This window comes from Sardina pilchardus, chromosome 6 (genome assembly GCF_963854185.1).
Source record: "Sardina pilchardus chromosome 6, fSarPil1.1, whole genome shotgun sequence".
Classification (NCBI taxonomy): domain Eukaryota; kingdom Metazoa; phylum Chordata; class Actinopteri; order Clupeiformes; family Clupeidae; genus Sardina; species Sardina pilchardus.
Genome location: NC_084999.1, coordinates 33,783,218 through 33,807,217, shown reverse-complemented (window position 1 = coordinate 33,807,217; position 24,000 = coordinate 33,783,218). Strand labels below are relative to the sequence as shown.

General features: G+C 48.4%; 1 protein-coding gene across 3 annotated transcripts in view; it reads left to right on the top strand.

The window, feature by feature from the left end:
* The window catches only part of ulk4 (unc-51 like kinase 4), an 80,442-nt gene that overhangs the window by 28,106 nt on the left and 28,336 nt on the right, over nucleotides 1–24,000 (top strand). For all 3 annotated transcript variants that reach the window (XM_062539608.1, XM_062539607.1, XM_062539609.1), the window contains exons 20-31: nucleotides 1,070–1,231; nucleotides 2,999–3,181; nucleotides 4,477–4,604; nucleotides 9,899–10,032; nucleotides 10,572–10,693; nucleotides 13,216–13,272; nucleotides 13,395–13,446; nucleotides 14,044–14,138; nucleotides 15,799–15,850; nucleotides 16,028–16,175; nucleotides 16,565–16,657; nucleotides 23,684–23,732. In XM_062539608.1, the coding sequence (XP_062395592.1) occupies nucleotides 1,070–1,231; nucleotides 2,999–3,181; nucleotides 4,477–4,604; nucleotides 9,899–10,032; nucleotides 10,572–10,693; nucleotides 13,216–13,272; nucleotides 13,395–13,446; nucleotides 14,044–14,138; nucleotides 15,799–15,850; nucleotides 16,028–16,175; nucleotides 16,565–16,657; nucleotides 23,684–23,732 (1,275 nt within the window). The remainder of the gene's footprint in view (nucleotides 1–1,069; nucleotides 1,232–2,998; nucleotides 3,182–4,476; nucleotides 4,605–9,898; nucleotides 10,033–10,571; nucleotides 10,694–13,215; nucleotides 13,273–13,394; nucleotides 13,447–14,043; nucleotides 14,139–15,798; nucleotides 15,851–16,027; nucleotides 16,176–16,564; nucleotides 16,658–23,683; nucleotides 23,733–24,000) is intronic.

Here is a 24,000-nt window from a genome sequence, read left to right as displayed (position 1 = left end):
GTAGCGTGTAGAGGATCCATATGCAGCCACAACAGCTTGGCACCTTCTTCTCATGCAGGTCACCAACCTGGCTACATTCTGCTGTGGGGTGACATCTCCCTAACTCGAAAGACAGACCTTGTTATCATTGAAGGCAATCATCATGCAGTTAGATACTGGGATGAGATTCTGGAGCCAGTGGCAATTCCATATCTCCAGAATATGGGACCAATTGCCATCCTCCAGGATGACAACGCTCGCCCCCATAGAGCTGGGATCATCAGAGAGTACCTCCAGAATTTGGGAGTGGAGAGGATCTAATGGCCTGCCGTGAACACTTGTGGGATCAGCTTGGGCATGCTGTACGTGCCAGAGTCACCAACAAAACCAGGTTGGCTGACTTACAACAGATCCTTATCGAGGAATGGAATGCCATCCCACAGCAGAATGTAGCCAGGTTGGTGACCAGCATGAGAAGAAGGTGCCAAGCTGTTGTGGCTGCATATGGATCCTCTACACGCTACTGAGGACCCTGACACTGAGTATAAAATGAACAAATGTATGCCTAACATGTTTTGTTTTCCTCATTTCTGTGGGAGAGTGCAATCGTCAATGCTTGAAGTAACAAAGGTGAATTCCAACAGCATAACAGGCCATTTTGGCACATTTTTCGTTGGCACTACTTACACGTTTGCTTGTGTTGCTCATTCCATGATTGCCCTATGCTTACAAGCTATACCTCATTGTAAAGGTGACAAATCAACGATAAAAATGATATGAAACACTTTACTGGTTGGTATTACTAAAAGGGAGATATAATGGGCCAAAGTCAAGTTTCCTTACTTTTTGTGAGCAGTTTAGTAGACCACATACTACTGAAATCACCTGTCAATATCGCTATAGCCAATAGCATGCATTAGCAAAGTCTTCTTCATCAACACACAATGCAAATGTTGAGCATAATAATAACAATAGAAAGTGTACATTGATGTGCTAATGTTGACTTGAATAAGAGCAGAACGTGTACATTGATGTTTGTGTGTGTGTGTGTGTGTGTGTGTGTGTGTGTGTGTGTGTGTGTGTGGTGCAGGAGGAGCTGGTGGTGAATCACATGGCAGCTAAGATCGTGGAGAACGTGTGCAGCACCGTGTCTCACTACGCACAAGGCTTCATCACCCCTGAGATCGGCCCCTCTCTCTGGTACCTGTTCACCCACTCTACAGTGGACGCCATGAGGGTCAGCGCTGTGTCTGTAAGTCCCTCATCTCTATACTGCTATGCTAATAGTGTCCCCTGACCACTTTGGGTTCCTGAAACTTCGCATCTAAGGGGGCGAATTCTCCCGTTCGCGCGTAAGCTTGTTTTTACGCATTTCTGTTGCGCACCTCTGTTTTATGCGCATTCTGCCATCCCAGCTTCTGACACACCCACATCGAGCAAGTTCGAAATCAAGGCGGCCTTATGAAAGAGGCGTGATTTATTAAACAAAGAATCAGACTGATCTACCACCTCCTTAATTTAGGTGCACGTGGAACATGGACTTTCTCATTGACCTTCTGATTGCCATTTAAATCCAGAAAGAACACCAACCAGTCTTTGATTTTGAAAACGTAAGCAAGGTGAACTGAATAAAGAACGGCCTACAGTAAAATGGTGTGTCATCACATAGCTTAACAAAGAAATTACTTCACAAAATTTCACTTTTACTTCGACGTTTGTATATAAAGAGCCGAGGTGTGTAGATTCATAATTAAAAAACTCACTTTTGACAAAAAGGTTTCGCTGGCAGCTGCCTTGAATAATATCAATTTATCTAGGCTATGCTAAGAATTTTGTAGACTGACACCTGCAGCTTCGAACACAGTAGAGAGACTGGCATAACAACTTCAATCTCCATTACAAACAAATCAAGAGACAAGAGAATAAACTAAGCTGCTCCACAATAGTGCCGACGTCTGTGCAAATGTATGGATGACTTCAGAGAAGTTGGAAAGAAACGGACAGATTCGAACGAAGTATGCTATGGGATTATGATGGGATTCCGATCAGGTGCTATCAAGCACTTTACAATCTTTGATCGGAATAGCCGTTGTTGGCTACTTCTCAAGCGTAGCTGGAAAAGTGTTCAAGCCATGGCAGAATACGCTCAAGAGTTGTACAGTAGGGAGAACATGTATTTGATACCATGCTAGTTGCCTAAAAAAAGGAATATAAAATAATCATTTGACAATTGATCTTAATGCCTTAATTAAAAAAATGAGTGAAAATCAAACCGCTAAGGACGCCAATTTTCTTTGAAGCCCCCACCCCTGAATCAGCAATCAGTCTATGATCAGCTCCCGCTGCAGGCTACATAAGAAACGCCCAGATTTTGGGGTTGCTCTACCCAAAACGCGTGACTCTCTACCAGGCGTTAACCGAATTCGACTTACGCACCATTATGCACCTTTACGCGCAGGGGGATCCCCCCTTAGTGCATAGCACTCTAGAATCGTTGATTCAAATGCATGATACATGGTATACTAGGTAATTACCTGTTCAAAACCACATTTCACTGTGTTGTGAATTGTGATGATAATCATAGTAACAAATATGGTAATTAAAATAGCCTAGCTTTAATCAGAAAGAAGAATAAAGAAATGAAACACCATGTGCCAACATGTTCCCATTTGTTCTGGACCCTTGTATATTAACTGGCCGTGGAAAGTAGCTTTTACACAAAACTGTAATAATTAAGTGTATGACATTGTAATGAGCTCCCTCTTTATTTTAGTAGCCTCACATGCTTAGCTTCAACCAGCTAGCATCACAGCTGAGCTGAGCTCTCTCGTGATGGTGACTGGTGAAAACTTTGCGGAGCGGTGACTGGCCAACTAGCCCGACGTGCTCTGTTGCTTGCCCCAGGCTAGCAGGCTAGCGCCTCTGTTGACCCCTGGCTCAGCTCCTCTCAGTGCTGCGGCTCTAACTGGATGATGATGGTGCTTGATGGTGTGTGTGTGACCTCCTGCCCCTCCTCTAGGCCCTGTGTAAAATCACGCGCCACTCGCCTGCTGCCTTCCAGAGCGTGATTGATAAGGTGGGGCTGCCGGCGCTGCTGAGCTGCCTGGGCTCCGGGGTCAGTCGGGTGCAGCAGCACATGCTGACCATGCTAGCGGCCACCTTGGCATCTGGAGTCCACTCCCAGCGCCTTCTCCAGGACAAGGTTAGTAGCAGCAGTCTTGGTCTTCCATTTCAGCCACTATTAGCCTCCCTCTGCCCACCTCATTTGTCAGAGAGGCTTTACAGAGGGAACATTGATGACTTGTTGATGACTTGAAAGTAAATACCTTGACTGCTCCAAAGACAGACCAGAGAACTGTAGTTATAGCTCTGTCCATCATAATCCATTCACTAGAGACTACATTTACATTTGTTCAGCGCATCACAGATTATGTTCCAAAGGACAAAACAAATGTATTCCCTGCTTGTGGTTTTGTCATTGAGGAACACTCATGGAATTTGCATAAGTTTTGCATCCTTTGTAAACCATGTCAACATGTGTGTGAATGAAAGGTGATCATTTTGAGCGTTCAGGGAAACACTCTTTCCCTCTTACTGTGGCTCTGTTTCACTTGTTATCTTAAGGGGTAATCATTTGGAAAATGGGCGGCTGAAATTGATTTAAAAGGTACTGTGTGCTCTCGTCAAGGCTTGGAGATTACCATTGGTAATTTTCTTTGACCTGAATTAATTTACATGCAAATGTTCAGTTTTAATCAGGAAAACAAGTTTTTCGGTGCATGAAACTTATGAGCCTTCAATTTTGCACCAATTATATGAAAAATACTATATTTTTTACTCCTTAATTCCCTTGACAAAGAGGAGGACTGAACACCACGTGTTTATTCATGCATTGTCTGGCATAGAATTTAAATTTCAATGAATCACCAGGCAACTTGACTAATTGGGTGAGGAAGTGCAACAATCTCGCCATGCAGCTTGGAATACTGTTGATGTAATTACAGTTCAGCCAGGAAGTATGCGCTTTTGAAATTAATTAAGTTTCACTCAACGGCGTATTTAATCGCAATGTTTCGCATGGTGCCTCTTTGACCAATTCTTCCCCTCCATGCAGATAGTGGAAGTTAATCAATCCCGTTAATTTCCTGGCCACCAAAATGTGCTGCAGCTCATTAGCTTGTTAACCTCTGTTTCAAGTGGAGAGCTGCCCCAGGACTTTCATTCCCCCCTTTGCCCTAGCCTATGCCACCACTGATAACACCTGTCACTGCAGCATGCAGACCACTACCCTGTCCACTACTGATAACTGAGAGCAAACGCCTTTTCTGGAAGCAGTGGAATTGAATGCAGGTATTGGGGAGGGAAGAGAGGTGGAGAGGGTAAGAGGTTTGGCAAATGGATAGGGAGGAAAACACAATTGGGGGAAGGGCCGAGTCAAATATGTCTGTGTGTGTGTGTGTGTGTGTGTGTGTGTGCGTGTGTGTGTGTGATGGGCAGGACTTTGTGATGAAGATTGTGCGCTCCCTGGAGAGTCCGTCTGCAGTGATTCGGGCCAAGGCCTTCCTGGTGCTGCTGCAGGTTCTGATGCACAGTAGAGACGTGCTGCTGCTGTGCTGCAACTCCAGGTACGGCCCGTCAGAACCCACACACCCACTCAGCACACTCTCACACGTACTGTAGGAGTGCCATTGCCCATTGCAAAGGTGTGACATTTTCACTGATTTCAGTTCAAGGTGCTACCTCTAAACCTATTTCTCTTTGTCATTTGGTGAACCTGTAAACAAAGAAGCATTCAAATTCAGCATTTAAGGCTGTGTCATTGAGATACCTTGAGTTAAAGCCACCGTTAAAGAGGATGTGAAGTAATCTTCGCTTCTTAGTATTGGTTCTTGATTCCCAAGTATTTTGACAACCAGTGATTTTCCAGTTATTAGACTTGAGGTGTATTCCTCTCTACTCTGGCAGAACAGTATTCTAATCTAATGAGAGATTGTGCCTACTTCTCAAGGGTAGCCTCGGAAAGGGAGCTTTGGCCTGGGGATGGGAAATGTCAGGAGACTTGAGGACAGAATAAAACCCCAGATATGATGTGGAGTGGCATGATGGTGCTCCCATAGAGAAGGAGTGGCCATCTATCCTATTTAGCCCTTCACCCCTTTTCTTTAAACTGACCCTCATATTGTAAATAACCTCCACAGCTGCCACTTGAAGACCATGGGAGGGGTTTTACATGTCGGAGTGGAACTCTGTATTATTTCAGAGTGAAAGACGCTGGTTTTGCATATGGATATTCATGTGGACATCTACACTCGTTTGTCTTTATGCTGGCACTTGTGTTCTTGTCACACACCAGGCTGTCTCTGGTAGAATTCATGTCTCGTGAAAGAGATTAAGAGAGCTAGATTGTCAGTTGGAGGCATCTGATAGACAGCAGCACTAAAAGAATCTGTACCCAGCAGCAACAGAAAAAAATAGCTGTATTTGAGACTTCAATTTAGGATGTGGTATGACAAAAAATACAATAAGCTATGCTCCTTTATCCCACTGTGAATTGTATAAAATCTTAAAACTGGCGAAGCAGCCTTAAATTACAGCTGACACCTGCCACAGAATACTTCTTCTGTGATCATCCCTACTGATCCGTGACTCAAAGGGAATTATAGGATAAGCATGCTGCTGCGTTGGTATAATCAAGCTCTTAAATCATGTTCTCCTAACGTGCTCATCATTTATTCTGCATCCCATTTAATCAGATTGTCCTAATTGGCCTGGATCCTGTGCTAGAAGTATATGTTAGCCGGCTGCAATGTTATTGCAATGAGTCCACGGCTCTTCTACTGACAGAATCTTTCCACATTTCTGTGTCTGTATCCAGCCTGTATCTCCCTCCATCTCTCCCCTCCCTCTATCTCTTCAGCTGTTTTCTTCCCCTCTTACACACTCTTACAAGTGTTCCCAAGATGCACTCTGTCAGAGCTGACCCTCCGCTCCGACTCCCCGAGTGAGTGCGGCCGGCGTCGCTCGGCGGAAAACTCTTCCCTAATTAGCCCGGCTGTGTCGGCCCCTCGCTGGCCCTCTTCTGATCACACGCCGCCGCCGCGCAGCTACAGTGTCAGGCCTGCAGCTTTATAGTCCGCCGCTTTCATTGGCCTCAGACATGGGGATAAGCTCTGGGAGCCCCACCATGAAAAGAGAGAGAGAGACCGAGAGAAAGAGAGACAGATAGAGAGAGAGAGAGGAGAGAGAGAGACTGAGTAGTGATGTTGAGCTGTCTGTCTGCTGGCTCTGTCCTGCTCGATTAGGAGTTGAGCGCTGCGTGCTGCTTTGGCACCGGGCGGCTCTGGAGTGCTGTTTTTCTCCACCCAAATGGATTCCTGTAACCTGCCGCGTGGAGCGCTTCTCCGCTTTGACAACATGCATTTCATTGTCAATGATGGCGCAAGAACAATTTAAATCCATCAGACAGGAGTTGTCATTAACTCCGCGAACAGCGCATGCAATAATGACCTCACCGGTGTGGTTATCTCCGGCTGCCGTGAAGGGAGTGGAGTCAAGAGGCTGCTTGAGATTTGAAAAGGGCAGAGTGCCCTGGCATGGCATGTGATGCGGGCTAAAGTGAACCCAGAGGACTCTTCTGAGGTGCCTGAGTGACTGGAGCTGATCAGCACAACTCTTAGGAAATTAGGGTGCACTTTGCACTCCACCCCCCGACCCCGCTGCCGTGCAGTCAGGAGCGCCCCGGAGATGAGATGTCAAGCCATCCATCCCAGATTCCCTCCCTCTTCCCGGCTCTGCTGCAGAATTCCACCGGGATTCCAATTATAGTGGCGCGCATGGCAGCCAGGAGCGTGCGGCGTGCCTGATGCGTGGCGCGGAGCTCATTTATTGTGAAAGTCACAGTGCTCGCCGCTCATTTCTATTCTTCCCCAGGTAATGCAGCGGCCAGCCGTCCGTGTCGAGTTAATAAAGGCCTGCTTGATCCCGCCATGTTGAAATAAATGGGTTTTTTAATTCAGAGGAATGTCCCTGAGTTTTTTTTCTTTTTTTTTTCTTTTTTTAATTCCCCCTTGTCCAGCCTTCACCTGCTGTTGTAATTCCGAGCATCGGCCCAGACACCTCCGCCTCCGTGAAGGACGGCGAGCAGCAGCGGGGGACGGAGGGGGGGGGGGGGTGTAGTTAACGCCAGGAGTCCAGCCTGCCGCCGCGCCGCACAGTCAAAGAGGCAGGAGTGAATATTGGGGTTGTCATGGGCTGAACTCTCCACACTCAACCTTGGTGCTCAGGTGTCACTGGGGGAGAGTGTGCTTCCTGCGCGGGTGAGGAGATTACTACTGCCAGGCCGTATCTTATTTGTCAGTCTGGATCAGCGGTGTGAGTGAGCCCTTCCACATCAGCCCCCAAGCCATATCCTGCACTATGTACTCCACTGCCTGTTAGCTATAGGTAATGACATGGGACTTCCAGGTAGATTGAAGTAAAGTAGCTACTGGGAGAGATGCCATGCATGATGTATGGGTTGTTATGTGGCAACACAGACATCTATCCATTTGCGATGGTGTTACCTGCTGTATCATTTAGGACAGGACGGCATGTTTATTCATTTTCAGAGGGGAAGCATTCACATTGGAACACCATAATGAATACTTTGGAGTCCCCTTGCTCTGTACTTCCTCCATCATAAATGCTGCCTGTTTAAGCCTATCTGCTTTCACATCCTGCCACAGTCTCACCTTCAATTTATGGCGGATCACTCATGTATTACTCACCTAAGAACACTTTCCCCCTCACTGGCTCCTTCAATTACAAACACGCAGCTCCACTTCAAAGTTGTTCCGTAAGCGAGAGCAGCTCTGAATGGCTTGTGGAAATTAGACTGATGTCTGGGAATGAAAAGGGGAACGCTCACCTCTATGATTTATGGTTGAAGCAAAAGGCATTCGGGCCCATTTTATTTCTGAATTTTGTTCCACCCCACTTTACACTTGAGCTACTCCGTGTGCTGGGCTGTTTGACTCCAAACACATTGAACAAACTGCACTTTTTCCTATTTGCTACTTCCAGTGTTAATTAACTGATTTCTTGTAAAGTCTGTGTTTACTGGAAGGTTTAGCGTGTATGCTTCCTTGGTTTTAAGATCTGCAGATGTCAATTAAACACAGCTCATCCTGCAAATGGAAAGTTCAGCTGTTGTTAACCAAACGTTTTCTCTTTCCAGACTTTGGGTTGATATTAGGTCTTATTTTGCCTCTAGCAAAAATCTGTTTATAGGTTTAGCTTCTAGGTGCAGTTTATCTCCATCAATTGAATATGGACCTCCATGCAGTCGTGTTCTTCACGGTGTCTATAAGCCCAGTCCCAGATTCACCAGCCCTCATTCCATTTTCTCTCAGTCCTCCCTGCCTCCTTCTGAAGTCTGCTTGGCTCGGCCGTGTCATTCCAGAGGAAGGTGTGGGTGCTCGGTAGAGGGGCTGGAGTTGCCAGGCTGGCCTGGTGGTTGTAGCCGTGGGGCTACAGAGTGGCGGCTGCTCTGCGGCTGATTAACATGTCTGTAAATAAGAGAGCAGCCTGAGCAGATGAAGCTGGAGTCCCCGTAGTCCTCCTCCCCTCGTCTGTTCACTTCTCCATCTCTCTCCACATTCTACAGTTCTATCGCTCCTCTCCTCAGACTGTGCATGTCTTCAGCACCTATAGCTCACATCCCACTCCTTACCCTCCGCTCCGGTTCTAAACGAATCCTTCGCTCTCACACACCAGCTCTCCTCACCTAGCTTACCTCTCACCTCTCCTGATATCTCCTCTCACCTCATCTCATTTTCTACTTTCACACACGCACACGCACACACGCACGCGCGCGCACACACACACACACACACACACACACACACACACACACACACACACACACACACACACACACACACACACACACACACACACACACACACACACTCGCACCTGTTCCTCTCATTGCTCCGCTCTCACCTCAGCCCTACTCCTTGCCTGCTGGCTCCTCACACACACTCCTCCATCACACCTTCACTATCTCCTGAGATCTCCAAAGCTCAAACCAACTACAATGTTTGTCCTCAGGATCAGGCGCTGACTGCATTAAACACTTTAAATTAAGATACACCAAGTTAAGGTGTCCTCAAAGCAAATGTAGGTTTGTTTGGTGGTCTGTAGATATGTATCATGTTGTGCTTCTTTGTTCATTTTTTGACAAATATCACAGAAAATGAATGTCATTCTTTATTAACCTAAATTGTCAAAAAATATAATTTGTTAATGTTTAAACTTCAAAACAATTTAATTTGAAAAGAGACAGGGATCGTAGGCTATGTCTAGAATTATTTTGAGATATGTGGTCATTCACTTTTTGATGTAGCAATGCTGTACCCACTTGTTTGTCTATTTCTTCACTTCCCTCTGTGTCACTAAAGCCTTGTATGAAGCTCTGGTGTTTTTTCCTCCAACTTTTTCTCATTTGTTTCACTGCCTGTCATTTCACACAACACGTCTTCATAGTCAAAATGACAGTTGACTTCCTTAACAAACTCTCCCAGAAGCCTTGTGCAGGTCTTGTTTTATCACGTGTTTCACTTGAGCTGTGGGCCCATCACATCTTTCACAGTATGATGATATCCAATGTGACAGAGGTGTCTCGGGTAGATTTTGTTTTGGTTAAAATTGTAAATTGTATGTTTTGGTTGCTTCATTAACATTTTCTTGTTTTTTCTGAGACTACCAAGGATCGCTTGTCTGTTTTTTTCCGTGCCGTGCCCCCTTGCCATGCCACTTTGAGTGCCCTGCCACTGATGCAATCGATGTGTGTTCCGTTGCGCTGGGCTGAGCGGTGCTGGTGTTTCCCCCGTGTGAAGGGGGGGTGAGTGATCTTGTCTCTGTGGCTGGGCCCCCGCAGGCTGGTGATGTACATTGAGAGAGACATCAGAAAGGCCACGCCAGGGAAGGAGCAGCAAAGCGGCAATGAATACCTGTCAAAATGCCTGGGCCTGTTCATTCGTCACATCACGCTGGAGCTGCCAACCATCCTGGGTAAATCAATCTCATTACACCAACCAAAGAGAGGGAGAGCAGCAGAGAGAGAGGGAGAGAGAGAGAGGAGAGGTAGTGCGGATACAGGAGGGGGGTTGTGCTGATGAGAATGAGAAAGAGGCCTCAGAGACGTAAGCAGTCCGATCCCCCTCGTCTTTAATTACCTCCCTGATTGCACTGCGGAACGGAGCAGTCAAATATCGACCCTCCCCTGCTCCCCGGCCCCTGTTGTTCTTCCCCGTGTGTAAATCACTGTTGCTGTTATGGCCGCACCACTGCTAATCCAGTCTACACCAGTTCAGCTCCACTTGGGATGTGCGAGATGAAGCTCAACTGTATTATTGGGCTCTAGCTGTGTGTTTGGAGGGCGCTCACCTGTCTGCTGCACCTGTGAGAAACGGCGCTGTACACCCACACACCGCACTGTAGGGTAGGGGTCGTCAGGGGCAGCAGGCCTGACACTGTGCTTAACAACACATCTCACTGTGTGTGTGTGTGTGTGTGTGTGTGTGTGTGTGTGTGTGTGTGTGTGGTTACAGATGATATCCTGTTTGCACTGGACAGCATCGTTGGCCGCAAACACCCGTCTCCTTCACAAGCCCGGCAGCTGAAGCAGAACCTGCCTATGATGTCTGTGGTGCTGCAGCTGCTCACCTCGCAGGTGCGTGTGTGTGTGTGTGTGTGTGTGTGTGTGTGTGTGTGTGTGTGTGTTCAGCCTCTTTCTGGAGGAGCGTGAGCAGACAAGTTGACTTCTTTTGCTAGTTTGATGTGTGCTTGTGTGTGTGTGTGTAAGAACAAGACTGTCTGCTCTTTGCGTGCAAGGTAGTGTGTGTGTGTGTGTGTGTGTGTGTTCGCAATCATTTGCTCTTTGGTTGTGCGTATACGTGTGTGTGTGCAAATCTGCGTGAGCCGAGAGGCCTGCATGTGCCTGTGGGTGTGTTTGAAGTTGGATGTTTACGTGTGGGTGGATGCGTTTGGTCTTGTGGGCCCCCTCAGCGTCCCGCTCCCCCCCTCCCCCTCCCCCCCCCTCACCTCTGTGGCTGGTGGCACTGCAGGTGCCTGGGCTGTGGGCATTCTGCTGCGCCGTATGTGGGTGGTCTGTTCCACAGCCCTCGCCCACCCACCCCCCCACCCTGGCGCTCCACAGCGGCGGGAGGCTAAGGGGGCATACCAACCTCCCAGGTAAGAGCTGCTTCTCACGAGATGCAGACCACTCTCTCTCTCTCTCTCTCTCCCACTCCCAATCTCTCACTAAGTCCCATTTGACTAACAAAAGGCTCACAAAAGCAAAAGGGAAAAAAAACACCCCGCTCTTGTGCTGTTCTAGCCCATCTTTACACTCGCATGTCCAAATCTCCAGCAGGGATATTCTACGCGAGGAGAAAGAGAACAGAAAACCGTGCTACCATTTCATTTGTCTTCGGCGTGATCTTCCACTCTGCCAACCTGCAGACAAGATTATTATGGGTCCCCAGAATGGTGCTAAATTGGATTGGAGGCTGAAATGAGATGAGTGAGGATCCTGGCTTGGCGCTCCTCTGTGAGATGTTGGCCTGTAAGCTGTAGCCCTGCCGTGATTAAATAGAAGAGCCTTTTACTGGCACTGATTTGCCACGGGGACTTAAGACGGGTTGGCAGACTTGGCAAATTGAGCCATCAGGATTCTAATAGTCTGCTACTCTGGAATTTCAAAAGCCATTCCTCAGTCCTTTTTGAGTGTTTGTGCACATTTGTGTAGGTGTGTGTGTGTGTGTGTGTGTGTGTAAATGGTCTTAGAAAGGTGGCATTACCAATTCAAGGGGAATTTCACAGTTGGAACTCATCAGCCAAATAGATACACCCTCTTAAGTCTCCATAGTCCTTCCAGCAGCCTCTGTACTTGGATGTTGCATGATCAGTCTTGTCTATGGCTGGGTCTAAGAAGGTAGCTCCATTAGTGTCTCCTTTGTGCTCTGGTGTTCTAGAGCCTGAGGCAGTGACAGACTGGAGTTTTCCCTAGAGCTTGGCCTATGTTGATCACTGACTAAATGGGAGGAGATTTTGCCCAATATTAGAACAAGTGCTCAACCTTATCATCACTGACTCCTTGATATCCCTCATCTCAAAAATATGTGTGCATAAATGTGCATTTAACTTAAGTGTGTGTGTGTGTGTGTGTGTGTGCGCGTGTGCGCGTATGCGTGTGTGAACAGCCATGTGAAAAAGCTGTCAGGGCTCATGGTCCTCACCAAATCTGGCAGGAAGTGTTTTTGTTTCTATATAATCCTGTGCGTGAATATGTAAATATGTTGTTTCAGTATAGCGTGCGTGCGTGCGTGCGTGTGTGTGTGTGTGTGTATGTGTGTGTGTGTGATTTGTTTGCACTAGTATGGCCTTCCCACAGGTTAAGACTGAGGTCAGCCCAATCTGACTGTCAGCAGACTGCCTGTCACTATTTGCCTACGGCTATTTTTCTCTCTCCATCCTCTATTCCCTCCTCTTCTCCCTCGTTCTCTCGTTCCTCTCCACTCTTCTCCCTCATTCTCTTTCTCCTCCACTCTTCTCCCTCGTTCTCTCTTCCTCCTCCACTCTCGCCCCCCCCCCCCCCTCTCTCCTCCTCTCTGTCTATCCATCTCTTTATGTCTCTCAGTCCAATTTGCAGTGCCGTGTTTGGCGTGACTCCCATAGTGGTAGCATTGGCAGAGGAACTTAAACAAATATAATTATAGCATTATGCCATTGTGATGCCTCTTAACAGCAATGTCAAGCACGTACAATTAGAGCGAATCCAACCTAAATGAGTAGCATCAACAAAAGTAGCAGTGAGTAAAACGTGCCTGATTGATGCAGCTGTTGGAGAGCGCATACTAAGTGGGCCATTCATCGCTCCTCGGGCTGTGTCAGGCTACGTGTCTGGCTGCTAAATTCACTTCTCCCATGTCTGTGCCAGCAGATTGGGAGAGATTCTCCTCCACTCCACGTTTATTAAAGCCAGGGAGGTGTGGGGAGATAGGGGGAAGAGATACGAGGTGGGGGCGGGGGGGGGAGCGGAGGAGGATAAAGAGATGAAAAAGGAGATTGGAGATGGAGAACGACAGAGTGGAGAAGGGAGGCAAGAGAAGGAGGCTGAGGGGGAGACAGAAGGAGCGGAGAGCGCCGCTGTAAGTGGGTCACTTTCTAATTCGGCTCCTACTCCTCTCACAGATATTCAGGCCACAGGTGGTGACGGATCACTTGCTTCTCAAATTTGGGGCAATTCTGGTGAGTGCACTCACTTCTGCGGTTTGCCCCTCCTAAACATGTGACAGACATTAATGAATTAATTAATCATATCATCAGAGACAGAGAATTACAGTTTTGTCTTTACTCCCTTCTCTTTCTAGAATCACATAACGTCCATTGATTCCAATGAGATGAGCCTGGGAAGTGCTGTAGGTCAGTATGTGTTTCTGTCTCTACACCCCCCCCCCCCCACACACACACACACACACAGACACACACACACACCCTCTGGAGCTCCCTCAGGTCTCCTCACACCTGGGAACATGTGAACAGCACTGCACCTGCCTGCCAGTGTAACACATTCAGTCATATATATATATATAGATGACATGCTGGTGTGCTCACAGTTCAGTGAGTGCATCAGTCTGTTTAATCACTGCTGGTTCTCAGGAGTGAAATGCATCGATTGCAGGTGGCTACCATTGTGCTGCTCCAGCCGAGCTCTAGGAACATAATGCGTGAATGGATCACTCCAGATTGTTTTATTGCCAGCTTACTGTACCATGCGAGATGTTTACGCCAACGATGTCCTCTGAATCCCCTTTGGGGGAGTTAAACAGTTTGAGGTATTCAGTTTGTGTTCCTCAGGAAACAGACGCTCTGAGTGCGCTAGTCTTAATGTAGCACTCTAGCGCTCTAGCGCCTGTCTCTGTAGATCGTGTCAGTAGCTGGTGGAGCGCTCCGTGGTGGCAGGGTTGATGTGTGGAGGTCATCTGTGGCTGTGTGTCCATGCTGTTTCCCCACGTGCAGGCCCCAGCGGCGCCGAGGACCTCATCAGGACCACGCTGAGCGCAGTGGAGGCAGTGACCCAACACCCGGCCCTGCTCACCCCACACCCCCACACGGTGAGTGCCTGCCGGTAGCCCCCCCCATCCCCCCCATCCCCCTCCCCAGTGTCCCCTCTCTCTGCCTGGGGCACCGCCACTCAGACAGGGTGACCCACTGGTCACAACTAGCAACAATGCCACAGAGAGCCTGGCCAGACAGCTTGTGTTTGATGGAGCAGTCTGCAGGAGTGGAATGACAGAGAGAGAGGCGGGAGAGAGAGAGAGAGAGAGGGGGAGAGAGAGAGAGAGAGAGAGAGGGAGAGAGAGAGGGAGAGAGAGAGAGAGAGAGAGGAGTCAGGAGACAAAGCTCCGATACGCTGTAATAGCTGAAGACACTGTAATTACAATCCGCCACAAGCCATTAGACTGACTTTATCTGTGCCAAGACACACACATGCACACACGCACACACACACACACAAATTCACACATGCCCAAATAAACAATTCAACTCAGCTGAGATTTAGAACATTTGAATACCAAATGTGAATACCAAGATTAATAGCAAACATTCTGAACCTAAAACAAGTTTCTTTTTCAAATCTGAATCTCTTCCATGTACTGTAATTCCACTGGACACTATAGCGGGCGCTCCTACTGTACATTTGGAGCACCAGGGGTGTCCTGCTGCGGCTCCTACCCAGAGCTGATGCAGTTGTGTGGTCAATGATGGGCCCTCTAGCCTCACAGTGCCCCCAAGACTGGTGCCGGCTCTGCCCCGGCCAGTTGACTTGAGATGTGGCCTAGTTGAGAGTGAGCTGTGTGCCCTCCGGTGTGGCCCTGCTCTGGGCCTGCTCTGGGCCTCGCCCCCTCACCCTGGAGCAGCACAGCAAGGTCGTCCCCCGCTTTATTTTCCCATTCAGACTCCAGCGGCTGGCCTTGTGCAAAACAACGTTACTCATTCATGACACGGTTCCACATATGGCGTATACGGTGAAAAATAGAACAGTGAGCATGTCAGATTGAACTTGCCTGCCTCTCTCTCTCTCTCACGCGGACGTGCTCCGAGGTCTGACTGCCAGTTGCATCATTTAGTTTGTTTGGGGGGAGCGTAAGTGGCAGTTAGCGTGATGGAGAGACAGAGCGCCTGGAGTTTTAATAGCTCCTCATAAACAACAGGGGAGAGAAGGGGCGACGGCAGGGAAATAGCACGTGCAGTAATTGCACTCTCTTGATGTGGTGGGACACAGTCTGAGTGTGTGTGTGTGTCCGTGTGATGGTGTGAGTGTGTATATGTGTGTTGGTGTGTGTGAGTCTGAGTCTGTTGGGGGTGGGGGGTGAGTGTTGGATGGTGCTTGTTTGGGTGTGATGAGAGACAAGAGGACAAGCATACATTTGTTTCTATGGAGATAATAATTTCCCATAACAGTGATGATAATAATAATCATAATAATAATCATAATCATAATAAACTGTCAAAAAAGTCTGCGTCTGATCTTTGACTTTAATGGACTTTTGTGTGATCAAAGAGCAAGAGGAGCATCACATTTCCATGGAAATTGCAGCTCTGATGAGTTTGAGGCTCTTTCTGTGCTCTTTATTTAGGAATTGTTTCGACTCCAGCGCATTTATCTACACTCAGGATCCTGGCCATGTATGAGATGATATTCTGTGTCTATTGAAGAGAGAGAGAAACCGGCTTGATGGTGTCTTTGGTTCTTCTCTGTCTCTTTTCTAGGTTGTAGATTCCATTCTGCCACCATTGACATCACTGGCCTTCAGCAGAAATGGTACGTTTTTACAATGTGTGGATTTGGTATAATGACGCATTCAAAATCAAGGTTGGTGTATTGTGTGTTTTTGAATTGAATGTTTTGTGCTGGTTAAGCATGTGTCAGTGTGTATCTCTGTTACAAGTCAATAATGTTTTGTGAAAATATGTGTGTGTGTGTGTGTGTGTAACACAGTTGAGTGGCGCATCGTGAGCCTGCGGGTGCTGTCAGAGCTGGCACTGCTGCTGCTGAGCCAGGAGGAGCTGGAGGAAGATGGAGGAGAGATGAGCAGCTCCTCTAACGCCAGACTTCTGAGTCTCATCTCTGAGGCCCTCCTACCACAGTGAGACACATCCCTTCTCTCTCTCTCTCTCTCTCTCTCTCTCTCTCTGCCCATTCCTCTGCCTTGTTTTCTAAAATCTTTTGTCACTTTGCAGTTCTTTGTTTTTCTCAGACTGTTTTGCTTTTGTGGTTTCATCTTTGCAATCATGGCTGCTTTTGTCCTCCTCCTCCTCTTTTCTTCACTTTTTGGACTGTGTGTGTTGACGTTACTCTGTGTAAGTTTTGTTTATCTTTTATCCTCCAACTGTTTATCAGTCTTTATCTTGGCCCATTCTCAGGCTACGGTCTCTTGGCCCTGGCTCTATTCTTCTCTCCCTACGTCTGTGTGCAGCCGTGCTGTAGTGCTGTGTGTGTTGGGGTTTGTGACTGCAGTTCTGTGTGCCTCCTCAGGTATGAGTCTCTGCTGATGGAGCCTGACCCTGTGCCAGTGTACGCTCTCCGACTGCTCGTGTCACTCACTGAGCACAGCTCCCAGATCAGCAGGTAAGCACAGCAAAATATAATCATGATAATCATTGCTCTCAAATGAACAAATACAGCTTGGGTTTGTCTAGAAAGCAGTTTTATCGGCCCAACATTGGTATTGGCCTGATACCGGTCTTGTTTACTGACAGCAGCTATCGACAGATTTATTTGACATTTACCAATGACAGTGGCTGATATTTATCTGTTATCAATTGCATCAATTCTGCACTGACTAAATGTGTTCTGTGCAGACGGGGACATTTAGAGATGGTGCTATGAACGTTTTGAAAATAGTTCAGTTTAGTGCGTCTGCAGAGACTTTCTAGATCATCTATATTCAAGTGCAGTATGTAAGATTGTTGCTGAAGTACTCAACATTACCTTAACCAAACTATCCCCTAACCTTAACTATAAACGTACATTTTAGTTAACAGTGTCAACAAATAGTTTGATAATCAGAGCATTAGCAAATGATCTAAAGGGGACTATCTATGTTAAGTGTGACCTTTTTAATTAACAATTTTGTTTCCTTGCAACTAAAGGGTATACCAGAAAATATTGGTATTGGCATCAGTTTCCAGATCAATTGTTACACATGAGTATCGTTTTAGCCCAGAATTTCACAATTGGAGCGTCCCTAATTCAGTGATGTTTACTTATCTCTAAATTAAACATCAGGATGATTATCTGCCTGACTTTCTCAACAGAAGCATCATCCTTGATCCAACACTGTGGCAAAACCTCAAATCTCCTGAAGATTTTTTTTCTAGAGTTTTCTGACAAAATTGCCCATTTAGGTTTAAACAGATATGATGGGGAAGTACTGTACAAATGATCCTCTGAGATATGCATGGATGGATTTCAGTCCTGCCAAGTCAATATCTAAATCTACTGTAAGGTGTGTCCTTCACTGTGCTGGGCTCTTAAAGGAGAAAAGGGAGAGATATAGAAATGGATTACCTATATACTCTGGACCGCTAAAATCAAGTGTCTGTTGATATATGAATGTGACCCCTGCTTTGTGCACAATGCTATTTTGAGAAGATCCACAATAAACAAACCTCCGGGTTAAAATGTTGAATTTCGCGTTTTCGCATAATTCGACAGTATACAGTACAGTCTACAGTTTCATATCGTGAACTCATTTCACAGAAAAACATACGTTTTGACTGTTCAACCCGGTGAAGATTCAACACATTTGCAGTCATTCCTGTTGTCCGCCGCTGTGAGCACAATAACGTAATTTTGTAAATTTGACCAAAGCGACTGCTTTTGCCTTGCAGGGTCACATACTGTATCAGTGGTAGCTGTGACAGTGTGCTGTTTCCGTGCACTACCATTTTTATTTTGGCTGAATATAAACATATTTGAGTTCTTGTCATGTCATTTTAAGGATATGTGACAAGCACACAAAAATATCCACAAATATTTCTCTGTCCTCTGACTCGTTATTTTATATCTAGGTCAAGCTACCGCTCTTCAGAGCTGTTTTTAGTCATTCAAGCAGTACTCTTCTTTATCCACTTGGACTGTTCCCTACTGAGAATGAAAATCATTCAATTCAATTTGACATGAAGAACAGTAGGTTGAAAAGTTGTAATTGTTTTGTTTGTGCGGTTATTTATTTTTGCTGCGTTGGTGTGTGATCAGTTGTTCACATCTAAAAAAGGCAGGCCTGCGTTGCGCTGCGCTGCGTTATCGGCCTCCTGACCTCTGTAGATCCGCGCGAGCGTGAGCGCGAGCGCGAGCTTGGCTGGCAGGCTCAGTGAGTGAGTGTGAGAGATGTGCTTGACTCAGCACACCGTGTTGTTTTACAGTGGCACAGGTCTGGGCACCTGCTGCAGCAGAGTGCTGATGGTGGATCTCTCCTCTCCAGATAGGCCTTGAGCTACGCGCCGTCAGGACCAAACGCCGACGTAAACCTGGCACAGCTCTCTTGAATAAGCTTCACTCCTGCTGACCAAGTTCCCTGAACCTTGTCAAGAGAGGGAGGCACAGTACAGTACAGTACAGTACAGTACAGTAGAGCAGTTCCCATGGCAGTTAGCTGAAGCTCCTGGAGTTTAGTAGCTGATGAAGGCGTCGCTTCCATTGAGCAGGAGAGTGTCATTTAAGCCGTTCCAGTTAAGGGTGGAGTTTCTAGCAGGTGGAGGTGTTTTTTGTGCTGGTGCGGAGCAGTAGATGGAGGTGTGTGTGTGTGTGTGTGTGTGTGTGTGTGTGTGTGTGTGTGTGTGTGTGTGTGTGTGTGTGTGTGTGTGTGTGTGTGTGTGTGTGTGTGTGTGTGTGTGTGTGTGTGTGTGTGTGTGTGTGTGTGTGTGTGTGTGTGTGCTGTGCTGTGCTGCTGGTGGCGTGGCAGCGGGAGGTCTAATGAGAGCACCTGTGTTCTCCCCTCAGCCCTCAGTGCCGGTGACAGGCAGCAGCAGCAGCAGCCGCCGCGGCGGTGGTGGAGGTGGTGGTGGCAGCTAGCGCGCGGCGGGGAGAGAGAGGGAGCGGAGAACGGCGCTTATCTCCCCCTCATCCTGCCTGCCGCCTCTAATGGCTCCGATGGCCCCCGCCACATTGTCTCTCTCCGCCACTGATAGAGCGGGCGCCGCGCTGAACTATTCAAATTGGTGTCAGCAATCGCGCAACGTGCGTCTGCCGGGTGGTATTTCCCCCCCGCCCGAGAGGCCCATTACACCTACAATGGAGAAATTAAATTGCATTTGCCTGCGCTTGATAAAGTCCTAAAAAAGGGAAAAAAAGTGCAGACCTCCCCCTTGATGGGTTCTTGGCTAAATTAGATTGCAAATTGGGACATTACTTGGGCCCTACAAGCCGGCGTGGACAGCCTTCATTATCAGGTTTTGATAGGAGTTCAAACTTTCCAATTAAGTGAACCTTTGGCCACTTTCTGCCTTTTGTGTAGGCATGGGGAAGTATGGGAATATGTGTGCTCTTAAGCAAGTCAGCGGAGGCTCTCTGTGTTATCTGGAGGAGAGGTGGCTCCCAGGGAAGCTGAAGTACTGATGGGAAGTAATGTGTGTCTCCGCGCCACACGGAGAGCCACGGCGTCCACAGAGAATGGGTGCCTGGTATTTTGGGAGCTGATTGTTGTTGTGGAGGAAGTTATTATAAAAGACAGTAAACGCCATTGTTCGAGTTCTGTATACATTCTTAATGGGTTTCTCATGAATGCTAGGTTAGCTAGAGCAGAATTGCTGTGGCTCCTGTGTGCTGCATGTGTGCTAGTTTTATTCATGTGTGTGTGTGTTAGAGAGAGAGAGTGTGTGTGTGTGTGTGTGTGTGTATGTGAGAGAGGGAAAGAGAGGGAAAGAGAGAGAGTGTGTGTGAGTGTGTGTGAGTGTGTGTGTGTGTGTGTGTGTGTGCTGCTGGAGTCAGTTTGATGTGGCAGTAGTGTGTCTCCCCTGAGGAGATACAGAGAGGTGAGACGTGCAGCCTCTTCCCCAACACATTCAGCCCTGAGTCACACTCTCAGAGATGTCCGCAGAATTGTATGAGACACACAGACACGCACACACACACGCGCACACACACACACACACACACACACACACACACACACACACACACACACACACATACCATTTGTGACAGGAGTGGTGGGTGCACATTTCCCTCTCCCACCCAGAGTTGTCCCTGGGTTATTGGAGCGGACAGGTGTGTGTGCGTGCTGTCTGTGACAATTGGAGTCTGGGCCAGGTTTGGCTGTCAGAGTAAGTGTGTGTGTGTGTGTGTGTGTGTGTGTGTGTGTGTGTGTGTGTGTGAGCGAGAGAGAGAGAGAAAGAGTTTTGAGGATTAGGTCCATGCTGTCATTTGGCACAAGTGTACTTGAGACTGGCAGGAATTTTCTAAAACCAGTGTAGATGAAGGGCATTGGTCAAGAGTTGAGGCACTGATTATGTTAATCAACAGCTGAAACAGAAATGGATGGATGGGTGTAAAAAGATGTTGCGGTGCTGTGAACCCATCCGTGTAGTCTGTAGAGCAGGCGATGGCTAGCACTGGGAGGCTATGTGCTGGCATGTGTGGAAGCACAATGCACAAACAATCCACAATACCAAAGATCCTTCATTACTGACAAGATAGAGCAACATAATGCATCTCTATGGAAGCAAAATTCGAACAGTTCCGGTCTGCTTAAAGAGGCGTGTCGCAAAGACGTCATAGTGGGATATCAATCTCTGTCAGATTGGCAAGCAGTTCAGTTCGAATGTAACGGAGGTCTGCTTAAAGGGGGATTTAGCCCCCCTCCCCTTTGTGAAGACAGAACGTTTGCGCCTCTCGCTCCGCTTTAACCCTCTCTGACAATACTCACTCACTATGTGGTATATTTCAGGGGAAGTGGAGTGTTTTTTCTGAGGTGAAGAAGGGATTCGTATGCAGTGACTGGGGCACAGGGCGCTAAGAAGAACCTGGCACTGCCTTTTGGGGGGAACCAAGTGCTGCTTCTCAGGAGTCGCTAGTTGTCATGTGTAGGTGGAGCGGCCCTCCATCATGAATGATGTGCACTGGCATTGTGATGGATGGAGTGAGAGGGAGGGGGGTGGAGATAAAGGAAGGAGGCAGATGGAGATGGAGTACGCTGTGGATGGAGGATCAAGAGAGTAAAGCATCCGATGGGCCATTTCTCTTGCAGCTCCGCCACCGTGCTGGACCACCCAGCATTAGCCGACTCACACGGCAATCATGTGCTGGCCGCTGTGAGAGAAGAGGGAGGTTTTGCATCCTGTATTGAACGGCCCATTCCAGGCCTAACCTTTATCAGCGTGAAATATCACGGCTGGCGCGCCGAGCCTGTGACGGACGCTAAATGTCAGCCGCGAGGCGCCACGTGCCGTCGGGCGCGCTGGCGAGCGGGAGACGCGTTGGCGGCGATGATGGCGGCGGCTGGGGTGGCACACACACATACACGCACACACATTTCAGCCACTCCCGCAGCTCATCTGATCACAAATGAGATCAAAAGGTTTTGGGTTGCCGCGACAACGGCACAAGTTTTCCGCCCACTCTTATTAAAGGGCCGGGCGCTGGTCTCTGGAGTGACATTTCCGTGTGCAAATGCCAGTGGGCACGGACGCAGCGCAGCGCAGCCGCCATGGAAATGTGGCGTTAACGCTAGACTTGAGTCACGCTCTGCCCCCAGGCAACGAGCATGCATCACAAAGTGCTGTGATGATGACATGGCTCTTGGTGCCTCCTTGATGACACTTCAGTTCCATCCAAGTGAAAGGCCTCTCTTTATTTTCCTCCTGGGTTAACAAAGCCAATAGATGTTCAGTGCTGATGTGGCAGGATCCGTCATGGCTGCCGGATGGAAATGGGAAGAAAGGTGTGCTGCTCCTATTCCTTTACCTGCATTTCATCCCACCTCGTTCTGGAGCCACAAGACACATTTGCCACCTTTGCTTTCTCCACAGCTCTGCCAATGCTGTGTCCTCTGCCACGCCACAAGAGAGAATTTTGTCCGCTGTCCTCTCGGGCAGACACGGTCCTGTGAGCCAACTCTGCCCCACACACACACACACACACACACACACACACACACACACTCATTCTGACCTGATTCCTCTCCTCTCGGTGAGCACAAAGACTTCCTGCCAAGATGAAGGAGCAGCGGGCCGGCGTTGTAACTCATTGCTCCCCTAATGGAATGTAGTGAGGCCTTTAGTGGGCCACCCAGGGCCCTGCTATTTGCACCTCTGTCTGTCCCTGTCAGCACATCAAATGGCCCCATTCATCAGCGCTGCTAACGCCGCCGCCCCCTGAGCACCCCCCCCCCCCTGCGCGCCTGACTACTGACCGCGCCGCACCGCCTCGCCCTCTCGCCTCGCTCTCCCCTTGGCCCTCGCACCGGCCACCGCTCCTTCCATCAGTCCAAATTTGCCTTTAATGGCCGGCTGCAGTCGGGGTCGCAGAGACTGATGAGCGAGGGAGAGGAGGAGAGAGGAGAGGCCCGAGGTTGGGTGGGCTTGTTTTGCGTGCGGATCTGTAGTCCGATAACAGATGACCCATAAACTGGGGCCAAAGGTCTCTGTGAGCGACAATCCCACAGTTGGCGATACAGGAGTTAGCCGCAGGCTCCCCATACTGAGGAAATAATTACCCTGCCGCCTCACAAGAATTTTAATTACTATTATTTCTATTGTTGGTTGTTGTGTCTTGGCTTTTTCTTCCAAGGTTGCCTAATTAGCATGTTTCGCATGTGCAACCCCTGACAGCACATTTGCATGTAATCAGGCAGAAGCGATTACTCGGACTGTGAGTCAGAGCCGCTGGTCGGAGCTGGGCTTTGTGGGGATGGTGACCTTGGCCAAGACCAGCCAGCAGTGGAGCCACGGAGCTCCCAGCCCCAAACCATAGCACAGCACAGCAGCACAGCGGTCCACCCTGGGCTCTAACTGGCCAGGGCTCCTGACAGCTGTCTCCTCGGGGGCTACTCTGTCAGGTGGGCAGCAGGCAGGTCTGGCGGCAGCGCCATGCATCATTGTTTAGCAGACGGCGGGCGGGCTAATTAATATTCCCCATCTGACCCCCGCCGGCTCATTTCATTCTGTCTCCGGGCTTCGCCCCTCTGCCCCGCCGCCACTCTGCTCACGCTGCCGCAGCGCGCCACACGAGGCTGTAATTGGGTGTGAATCAAAGGCCATAATCAATAAGGGAGCGCGCCGCGTCGTCTCCAATAAAGGCATACATTACTCCTGCCTGCTCTTTCATTCTCTCTCCTCCTGTCATTCGCTCTCTCGCTCCTTTTCTCTCGCTCGCTCTCACTGTCTCGCTCTGTCGCTCCGCTCACAGGATTAGTCAAAGGTCGTTTTCTCAGATGGCTGATCTCCGAGACGCTGGTTGTTCACACCCCATTGCTCCCGCACTGTAGTTTAGGAGAATGGCCAGTGACACTGTCTCCATAATGAAGATAAAACAAATGTACAATGAGTGGGGGTGCATGTGTTTCACTTATATTGGTGTGTGTGTGTGTGTGTGTGTGTGTGAGTGAGTGTACACACCACAATAACCATGTGTTTCATGTCTCCCGTTGTGCAGGCTCGTGGAAGAGAGTCGTCTCCTGCCTGTCATCTTCCAGGTGGTCATGGTGAGTGCCCTGGCTAATAAAGCCCAATGAGACCATTTGGCGTGTCACCAGCGCGTGCCACTTCACCTCTCCGCGCTGCTGATGAATCATCGTCCTTGTGCGCCAGGGCCTTGAGCTTGGAGAGGGACAGAAACACCATCAGAAAAGCCAGAGTTGTTTATTGCGCTTGTCTCCCTCCTCTCAAAAGACGTCTTGATGTTAGATTTATGTCGGATGGAAAGCCTCTTTTATTGCCCAAGTGCACATATTCACTCCCCCTGTGATTCTT